General features: G+C 51.1%; 1 protein-coding gene across 3 annotated transcripts in view; it reads right to left on the bottom strand.

Moving 5' to 3' along the window:
- Positions 1–245: 245 nt before the first annotated feature.
- The window catches only part of Cplx2 (complexin 2), a 75796-nt gene continuing 65493 nt past the window's right edge, over positions 246–10548 (bottom strand). For all 3 annotated transcript variants that reach the window (XM_031358216.1, XM_031358218.1, XM_031358217.1), the window contains 3 exons: positions 5031–5149; positions 4752–4927; positions 246–4257 (listed from right to left, as the gene is read on the bottom strand). In XM_031358216.1, coding sequence (XP_031214076.1) covers positions 4060–4257; positions 4752–4927; positions 5031–5061 — 405 coding nt within the window. In that variant the 5' untranslated portion in view covers positions 5062–5149 and the 3' untranslated portion in view covers positions 246–4059. The remainder of the gene's footprint in view (positions 4258–4751; positions 4928–5030; positions 5150–10548) is intronic.

Raw genomic sequence — 10548 nt, 5'->3', positions numbered from 1 at the left:
CTCTCCCCCCACCCCACCCGCCACCTCTGGGATTGTGGAATTGGCCTCGGGAGGTAGATCGATCCTGGAATTTGGACCAGCCCTAACTCTGGCCTTCATTAATCTCCGAGGTCATCTCTACAATATCCTGGCTGGAAGCTGGGGGGTATGACCGAGGGTGTTTGGGGTATCTTGAGCAGTCAGTGTTGGCTGTCTCCCATCACTGGCAGTGCTGACAGACAGAAGGAGGCAGACAGATGGACAGCTGCTGTACAAGGTCTTTTTCTTTGTTGTCATGGTTGGTTTTGTACATCATCTTAGCATTTGCATCATACAAAGTGGGGAGCACGGCCATGGCTTTTGGTCAGGTTCAAGGGAGTGCAGAGGGCGTGGCCCTCCCCTCCCCCAGAGACTGACACATTTAAAGGAAGCAGAGCAACAAGGACACAGCACAGTTGTGGGAAAGAGGTTCCCCTACATGAGCAGGATGGTCCATCTCACCTGGGTCTCAGTGGGACTTCCCACCCCCATCCTGGGGCCAGCAGGAGCACCTCAGGTCTCTCCCTGGTGAGAAGGGCAGGACAACAGGAATGGGGACTAGAGTAGGGGACACTGGCCAGGAGGCGACATCCCCCATGGGAGCCAGTCTGATCCCCAGGCATTGCAGTGAGGTCAAGGGCTCTCCAAACTGTAGGAAGATGGAAGGGGACTGTGGGTGGGCAACCCTGCTAGCTTCACAGTGGGTACTGTTGGGGCTGGAAACCCCATGCTGTGCTCACTCTAGACATAGGCCTTTAAGGATGACTGGTTTGCTCACTGGCTCTGCCATGTGTGAGGGGATCTCTGGGCTTCTCTTTCCTGCTTTCCTTTGCCTGGAACGGTCTATGGAGCTCTTACTTCCATGGCAGGAAGCTCCGTGGAGTTTGGCTGCTAAGGACTCACTTTCTGCTGCTTTGGAGCTGAAATGGAGGCCACTCTGGATACCCTGTGTCATCTCCACAGAGGCCCAGAGACGCTCCGTTCCCTTTCTTCTCACTGGTGGTGATTTCCAGGTGCAGTGTGTGCGTGTGTGTGTGTGTGTGTGTGTGTGTGTGTGTGTGTGTGTGTGTATGGCCTCTTATCAGCATGCCATTTGCACACTGAATTCCTGCATGATCTATTCATCTGCCCATTCTGTGGACCACAAACACTTCTTGCTCTAGGCACATCGAGTGAACAAACGTCTTTTCCAGTGCTCAAGCACCCAAGTTCTGTCCTCCCAAGAATGTGTGGTACATAGCACCCTTCCAAGGTTGCCCGTTGTTTTCTCCCTATAGCCCAGGCTATATCAATCATTACATCTCCCTGGGCTTTGTGTGGGTGGAACCAGGTATGTACCAAGTAGAAATTCTCTTGCCTCCACCTTCAAAGGACCTCAGAATCTGCTTCCTGGGGATAGAAAGGAGACGTAAATCTAGATTAAGCCAGCCCAGCCTGAAGGGCGCTGGGTGGGGCTGAAAAGCCCTGAGCCCCCTCTGGGCTCTTTGGAGCCATGGAAACCACCAGTTTTCAGTTGAAGGGTCTGGAGTCTCTGGGGCCCATGTGAGTTCTTGCATGGCTGGGTTCTTTGCCTGTTGGCAGCTCGGGTCTTGGTTTCCACTACTCACCCATCTGCTCCTCTGTACTGTGTTGTTACTTTTGAGGTCCACCTGGGAAGGGTTAGTCTTTTCTTAACACTGGTGTCCTTCCCTGCCTTTGTGTGTGTGGGGGGGTGGGTGGGGGTGGGGGTCACACTCAGGGTCTAGGGAGGTCTGGGGCCCCTGGACTGGTCCCTGCCTGTCTCTGGCCCAGGACCCCGAGGCTCTTGAGAATGACCATCCTGCCCAGGATAAAAAACAGGAACAAGCAGACGATAGGGGTGCAAGATGGCTCCCCACCACAGACATAGACATAAACACTGGCCCCCTGCGAGATGACACAGGGGCCCAAGAGGGTGGGGTGGGGGAAGGGTAAGTCCCGGGAGCTGGAGCTGCCGAAGCCCTGCTCCTTAGAGAAGGGAGAGACCAGGGGACTTTTCTGGTTCCCTACACATATGGATTGTTTAGTCTCATCTTTAAAGTATTGCGGTCTAACTGATATGGCTTTAACTATTGGAAACGGACAGGGAAGACGTCTGTCTTCTCCGAAATAAAAGCGTAAGTCCACTAAAATGGAAAACCTGCAGAATGCAAACTGGGGCCAGTGGGACAAGGGCTTCGGGAGCGGGCAAGTCGCCCCCTCCCGGGCCCCTGCTTTTGGGATAGGCCCTGGTAGGGGCCTAGCATGGCTTCCTGGGGTACTGCCTGGGTCTGTCCCAGTAGCATTCTGAGGACCTCAGGTAGGAAAGCCCCAAGGGTGGGAGGACTCTAGGCCAAGGTAAGGTCTCCTGTCAGATGTGGCCGTCTGTGACTGACAGTCTCAGGGTTGGAGGAAGCATCTCACTTTGGTTCTTGCTCTCCAAGCGAGAACTTGTACTTGTGCATATGACTGCCTGCTTTAGACCCATACACATGAACACCAGTCTTAGCCCACATTACAGTTCTCTCAAACACACATGTCTGCAGCTAACATGTAACCTGTCGCTCTCGACACACATGCCATTTTGAAAGTACATGCATATACAAGCTAACACATGCAATCTTTAAACACACGAGATGGCTAGCACACACTGAGAACATAATCGAAACTCAGGCACACTACATCCCACAAACACATATACACGAGGTACGTCAGATAAACAGAGCTACACATACACATGCAATCTCAAGACACACCGCACCTAGATGTATGATGGGTCTGCCGTGCATTATCGAGTGTGTGAGGACTCACACATGCTCGTCCCTCATTTGCGCCTCCCCTTTTGTCCCTCCATTTCTACACAAGTCACAGAACAGGAAGCCTTGACAATGTGGTACGCGAGAACACATACCAGTCCTATACATCCCAGAGGAGAGCTGACTCTTGGCCAGTGGGATGAATGGACAGTCTTTTTGTCAGGTGGCGATTGGCTTCTCTCCCCAGCTGTTTGGGGCTTTGGCCAAGAAGGGTCCTCCTGGGGACAATGGGGACTTGGAAGCACATGGACAGGACATGGAGGGAAGAAGGGTGGACAGGAATGGGGGCAGTTTGGCTGTACCAATGAGGACCCTCGTGGCACAGACCATCACTGCCCGATGGCTCCAAGTATTTTCTGGGGACCTGGGCAGCCCCTTGGCTGGGCAGACTGGGGCCTAGCCTGGCAGTGGGGTCCCAGGACCTAAGTCAGATGAGAGAGAAATAAAGGGTTGCCCTGCCCTTGGCTCCTCCACAGATGTGCTAAAGTCCAAAGAGGATCCATTTGGAGGGAGCCGCTTGGCAGGGACCATGATTCTTTAGGTCGGGTTGGGAGAGGTGTGCTCCTGGCCAGCGGCACCAGGAAGAGGAAAGAGTACAGCCCCAGCCCCCTGCCCAGATTCTAACCTGGCCAGACCCAGCTAGAGCCTCTCAGAGCTAGGCTCTCCAGGACAGGCTTACTCTGAAGAGCCTTCCTGGAGCCAGACCACTCGGTGCCTCTGCCCTGACCCGGACTCCCACTGGGGGTTCAGAGGCCAAAGGTCAGCATGCTGGGCAGGGCTGGAATGTGTCATTACTTTGGCTGACTGGGGACAGTGGTCCTCCTGGCAGTGGGGAGCATGAAGGAATGTATGGGGGAGTGTTACCACACTAACATAGACCATGGGATTCTTCTGGAGGGACACCCAGTGCCTCCGGCTCTGGGTTCAGTGCCTCTGGCTCTGGGTTTTTCTTTCTTCTTCTTCTTTTTTAAAGCTACTTGGGAGTGAAAAGGGACTAGAAACCCTGGGATGAAGGGCCTGTCAAGGACTGCACAGGAGAGGAGTCCTTGACTAGGGAAAGGGAGCAGAGGCCGACTGAGGTTTTCCCCTTTGGAACTGAGACTTAACTGAATAAAAAGAAAGAAAGGGAGGAAGGAAGAAAGAAAGAGAGAAAGAAAGAAAGAAAAGACTAAGAACACCAAAAAAAAAAAATAATAATCGTAACGTGGAAGGGCCGGAGGCGGCCGGGTTACTTCTTGAACATGTCCTGCAGCGGCCCCGGCAGGTATTTGAGCACTGTGTCCAGGATGCTCTCCTCTTCCTCCTCCTCCTCGTCCCCACAGCCTGCAGGGATGGCCTTCTTGGGCCGGGTCAGGCTTCCCTCACAGGGTTGTTCCAGGGCTGCTTTCTCCTCTGCTTCCTTCTCTTCTTTCTTCTTCAGCCCATACTGGGGAGGAGAGGACAGAGAGGGCATGAAGTCAAGTCAGGGAGAGGACAAGGTTGGCTATGTGTCTCATCAACACTTCTAAGCTCCCCAGGAAAGCTGCCTTCCCTGGAGAACTGAGCCCAGTCCTTTGCAGGTGACTGATAGAAAAAGACCATGGTGCGGTTTCTTTTAAAATTCGCACTTACCAATTAATACCCCTTTATCCGTCTGAAACCCTCAAAGTTCTGAATGTTGAATGCCTTCCTGTGGTCTGAGGTACATTTCTGTGACACGACTGGCTGGCGGATGGAAGGCTACCTGTGCTCTGCAGGGTCACGCTACTAGACTCTAAATGAACGACACAGGATGGTGCGTAGCTAGCGCTGCGTTTTCTATATGCTTAGTTACAATGTACTCCTCAAGGGCATGCTCCAAAGACACTCAGGGAGAATGGGGTCTACGATGAAATCTAGGGTTCACCGGAGTCAGAGGTGGGGCTTGCAAGCGGCGCTGACCTTGTCTCGGATCTGCTGCCGGACCTTCTCTCGCTCAGCTTCCATGCGGGCGTGTTTGGCCTTGCGCTCTTCCTCCTGCTGCCTCAGGGCCTCCTGCCGCTCCTCCTCCTTTTTCTGTGCGTCTGGGTCTTTCTCCTCCTCTCCCCCCAGCATCTTCCCCATGTCCTTGGTGGCCCCTAGAGGGATGTGGAGTGGTGGGGAGGAAGGGGGCGTGGTCAGTGGGGCAGGGAAGGCGGGTGGGTCGAGGGTGCGTGGGGAGTGGGGAGCTGGCGGGCTCACCTCCGAGGGCTTGCTTCATGACGAAGTCCATCCTGCAGGCTTTGGTTAGTGCTCCCTAGCCCGTGGCTGAATTCGCATTCAGCACTCCTGGCTGGTCTGCCTTTGGGAAATGAGCCCACCTATAAAAGGGGAGGGAGGGTCAGACGGAAAGATCTCTTCCCAGGTAGGGTGTTAGAGACTGACGCAGGGCGGCCCTACTCTTGTTCTCACAAGGGATCTCCAATTGAGAGTAAGGCTGAGTACCTTGATAGGAAGAAAGAAGAGAGGTATTTATTGAGGCTGTATTATGGTCCAGGCGTGAGTCTGCAGTTAAATAGCTTCTCGTTCCCATTCTGTATTATGTTTTAAAGAGGATTTATTTATTTTTATTTTATGTGTTTTGCCTGCCTGTAGATGTGCACCAGGTGTGTGCAGGGCCTGTCGAAGCCAGAAGAGAGTGTGAGATCTCCTGGAACTGGAGTTACAGGTGGGAGTGAGCTGCCCTGTGGGCCCTGGGACTAGAACCTGGGTCCTCTGCAAAAGCAATATACATTTTTAACCTTGATCATCTCTCCAGCCTAGGTTCCTGTTTAAAACCTTTTTTTTTTTAAACACCTTTTTTCCTAATTTGTTTAAAGAGAGGAGGGTAGACATGAGACTGCATTTGGGGAGAATTGTGTTTTACTGTCTCCCTCGGTTACTATTGTCATGTGACCTTCAGCAAGTGACACTCCTTCCTTAAGCTCTCAGTTTCCCCGTTCCTGAAACAGGAAAGGCAGGGCCAGGGTTACTGTGGAGAGCAGAGAGGAGCCAGGCTCGGCCATTGGCTCAACTCACCAAGCAAGTGAGCATGCACTTGTGGCCCCAGAAAATCAAGGGTGCATGACTAGGTATAGCTAGTCAGGGAGAATGGGAATCTAGCCAGACTTTGGAAATTAGACAAATAGAAAATAACTTATTTTTCGTCATAGCGTATGTGTAGGTTTTGTGTTTGATAGCTTAATGTTGATTTTTTTATTTTGAATTACATGGGAGGCATTAGGGATATCGTCCCCTCAGTGCACATGGCCTTTACAGAGGGTGGTCCTGGGAGGAGCTCTGCTAATCTTAGTTTGCTAGCCTCCTCCGTAAATGACTGGTTTTCCATTTTTATTATACTTTTTATTGTCTTTCCTCAGAAGATTTTCTCCAAATAAAGTCATAATTGGAATGTAGTGCGGAGAAGACGAGCAAGTGGGGGCTAGCAATGGCAGTATAGGGCCTGCAGACCCGAACACTGGGATCCTCCTGCTGGAGGCCCCACATCTCCGAGAACAGGCCCCAGTGCTCTCATTTAGAGTCTCCTATCTTAACAGAGTTGTACTGATTCCTTAAGAATGTCTTTAAATGTTTAGTTTAACTTCTCTGTGTGTGTGGTTTAAAGTCTGTGTACTACAGGTGTGCTGTTCAGAGGAGCGTGTCAAAGCCCAGCAGGGTTACACATTGTTGTGAGCCATCATGTGGTTGCTGGGAATTGAACCTGGGTCCTAAAGAGCAGTTCTTGACCCCTGTGCTATCTCTCCTGTCCCTGTGTTATACTGATTCTTTAACAGACAGGGCTGCTGTCCATGTGGCTGCATCCCTAACTGTCCAGAATTCGATGTGGGGTGGAGGTTAACTGGGTCTAGGCCTTCCTCCACTCCAGGGCCTTTTATCTCATACAGTCTTACAGTCTCTATTACTTTCTAGGAAGGAAAAAGGACTCTGTGAAAATGATGACAGAGAATTCTGCCAGGCTGGTTACTGCAGCCAAGTCGAGTTCAAGGTCACAGGCTATTCGTTGATGGATTCTCTTCATTTCTTTCAAAACAAGAGATCTTTAGCAGACCGAGTTTCTCATAATGAGGGATCCAAGAATGTATCTACAGAGTTAGACCACTTCCTGGGATCTTTTTGGTAGAGAAGAATCATATGCAGTAGATGAAAAAGTTCCCCAGAGCTTTGGCATCAGACTGGGTCTGAGTCTCTGGGAACACTTCAGCTTGTTCCAAATGGGGCAGCACTAAGATGATATTTGTACTAATACTTAAAGGGAAAAAAAATGCAGGTCAGGTGTCTGGAGGCGTAAAGGAAACTTACACAAATGGCAGTCAATGCTGATTACATCTTTCCGGGACCCCATGAAGCCCAAAAAGGAACAGAGGCTTCCCAGGAAAGGCAAGAGAACCCACTGACCCAGAAATCTGCGTTGGAAGGTTGCTCCGCTCTGTGGAGATGGTTCCCATTGATTTCAGACCTCGGGGGTGGGGGGAGACTTAATTTCTAAGAACAGGAAATGAACAGTGAGCAAATGGAGGGATTTCAGGAACTCTTCAGTTTCTGGGTAGTGTTTACACAGAGCTCAGAGAATTACCAGGTGGTGGAGGAAGGTGCAGCCTGTTGTCTAATTTGAGAGGATTCCAGTTGGAAAGCAGGACACCTGGGTGGAGCTCAGCTCAGTCCCTGACTTGCTGCGGGCCTCTCCTGGGACCAGATGCTCCCCCACGCCTGTCCCCAGCGCCTCTGCAGAGGCCTCAGTGACCTAAGCGCTGTACCTTCAACCTCTCTCCCTTCTTTGTCCTGACACTCAGTTCTCAGTTCTCTCCTCTTCCTCCCTAAGTAATTCTGACGTATGACCTAGCTTGGCTCCTCAGGTCTCTTCCAAAGCCCTGGGGTCTACCTGTGCTGTGGCCCTTTCAGCTGAGGTGGCCTCTTTTCTCATCTGCTTGAGAGAGGCCTAAGCTCTGCCTTTTATTTTTACTTCCTCTTCTCCTTCTTCTTCTTCTAGTTTTAACTTTTAAAAAAACAATTATTATTTTTTATTTATTATTCTCTCTTCTGTTCCATCCCGACTACAGTTTATTCTCCCCCCTCTCCTCCTGGTCTTTCCCCCTGCCCCCACACATCTGCTTCTTCTCCATTTTTCCTTCAGAAAAGGGCAGGCCTCGCAGGGATATCAACCAAACACGGCATAGCAGGCCGCAATAACACTAGGCACAGATTAAGGCTGGACCAGGCAACCCAGGAGGAGGAAAGGGTCCCCAAAGCAGGCAAGAGTCAGAGACAGTCCCCGTCCCACTGCTAAAAGTCCCACAAGAGCACAAACAACAATTCAGCCATAAGCTAGATGCAGAGGACCCAGGTCAGACCCATTCAGGCTTCCTGATTGTTGGTTCAGTCTCTGTGGGTCCCTATGTGCTCTGCTAATTGATTTTGTGGGCCATTATCTTGTGGTGTCCTTTACCCCTTTGGCTCCTACAGCTCTCCACCCCCCTTCTTCGGGGTTGCCTGAGCTCCACCTAATATTTGGCAGTGTAACCCCACTTCTTAACAGGAAACTTCCCTCCCAGGTTGGGCTGGCTGTTGAAGGGGCCCTTTCTTCCAATGAGGCAGCTCTTGGAAGCTGGGTCTTCTCTATAAAAGAAGGGCTGTGTGGCTAGTTTGAAGGTTAGAAATCATCTGTGGGATGTGTCATGTGACAGGTGTTCAGCAAATGGAAGCCATTATTGACATGATTAATGAAAGTTATTGCGCACACCTGCAACCTCCTCTTCTCCCAGCTCCAGGGAACTCCCTCCTCCTAGATGAAGCCGATCTAGGTTTTTCTCTTTGTACCTCCTTCTCTGTTGATCCATCCCCACACCTTTCTTACATCTTTACTGTCCTTTCTCAGTCTCTTGTGTCTCCTCCCTTCCCCAAGCCTTTCCCTGAACTATGGCTTTCTCTGGCCCTCTGCCTTAGAGAGTATGGGAGAGTCTCCCCTCATCTCCATCTCCTTACTGCTCCTGAGGCCTGCAGTCTTAGCACACAGCCCAGGAGCCACCCTCCCCAGCATGGCTAGGAGACCCAGGCCTGAGCAGGAGTGTCCACAGCCTCTTTCTCTTTTCATAGCGTTTGATGCTGATCATTACCCCTCTCCTAGTTTCAGCCATCTCAGATCTGAATTCCACGGTTCCCGGGTCTCCTCAAACAGGTCTCAAATGCTGATCATTCCCCTCCCCCAGTTTCAGCCATCTCAGATGATCATTACCCCTCCCCCAGTTTCAGCCATCTCAGATCTGAATTCCGTCACACAGCACCCTGGTGGTCCCCGGGTCTCCTGTCTCAGATCTGAATTCCCTGACACAGCACCCTGGTGGTCCCCAGGTCTCCTCAAGCAGGTCTTTCATCCTCTTCTTTGTTGGTCCTTCTCTAGGCAAACTCTTCTTTCTCTTTCCTCTGTTCCTCCTATGGAAACCTCCCATCTGTGCCTACCGATTTAGGAGCCTTAGTTAGCCACACATATGCATGGTGGCTTTCTCCCCAAAGCCTGCACGTTTTTAACCCTCTGCTGTATGCCATTCCCAATTCAGTCTCTAGAAGATAAGCCCGTCCTTACAGGTATTCAGTCTTGTCCTCCAGCATGCTTTGCTACAATTGTCTTGACTGAAACTTCCAGTCACCACACACACACACACACACACACACACACACCCACTCACCCACTCACTCATGCACTCTGCATTCCCGAGTACCTACTGTCTACCAGGCGTGGAAGAGGGCAAGGGCATTCCCCAACCCTGGTCCTCCCAGCTGTTAGTTAATTAGGGAGAGAGTTAACTGCACAGCAGAGCACACTCGGATTAGGTGGGCACGCAGATTAGGTGGGCATGATTGGGATAGAGGCAGCGAAGAATCCCGGACACTGCTTACCCACCACCTCCTCCTTCTGCTTGACTGCCTTGGTTCATGACTCTGTCTCTTCTCCAGCTCTTACCTATCCTCCACATGACCCTCAGATTAATCTTCCTCCAAGGCAGATTGGCTCATGCAAACTTACGACCCTGCACTGGCTTCCCATGGCCTTGTTAAACCTACCACCGTCTGTGGTAACCTTCAAACCCTGCAGTCTGGAACCGGACATCTTTCCCTCTCAAGTATCATCTCTTGGGCACTGCTTAACCAGCAACCCCCTACCCTAAATGTCATTTTCACCTCCATCTGAGGCAGGGTGATGTGGGCATACTATTCCCACAGCCTCGGGACCGTTTAACCTCATCTCTGCTGGCCCAGATCTTGGCACTACTACTTATTGAATGATCTTGAGTACTTGACTTAATGTTTTCTCATGTGTAAAATGGAGACAGTTGATGCCGCGTGCAAGGCCTGCTGTGAGCACCAAGATTATGCAAATCAAGTGTCTAAGCCAGTAAGTGTCCTCCTTGTCAGGACAGTGGCAGCATTAACTTTCTAAGACCCTCTGCCGACAGCGCTCCCCTCCGTGCGGATCCCTTTCTCCCTGACACGATAGGATGGGTTCTTGCTTTTGTGAGCTCTAAGGCACTTTCTATTCATGCTCTAGCTGTCTGCGTATCTCTCCTTTGTGATCGCAGGAGCGTCTCTGTTGCCTGTCTTACCCATTTCACCTATCTGGAGGATCTTCCTCAGCGTGTTTGCTCAGTGGAATTTAATGTTGTGTGCACGGGCTCAAAGCATGAGCTTGCATGTCTGATTCTAAACCTCTTAGACACTGTGTGTGTGT

Source organism: Mastomys coucha, unplaced genomic scaffold (assembly GCF_008632895.1).
Source record: "Mastomys coucha isolate ucsf_1 unplaced genomic scaffold, UCSF_Mcou_1 pScaffold7, whole genome shotgun sequence".
Taxonomy (NCBI): Eukaryota; Metazoa; Chordata; class Mammalia; order Rodentia; family Muridae; genus Mastomys; species Mastomys coucha.
The sequence above is the reverse complement of the archived record's forward strand: the minus strand, read 5'-3'. Positions and strand labels throughout refer to the sequence as shown.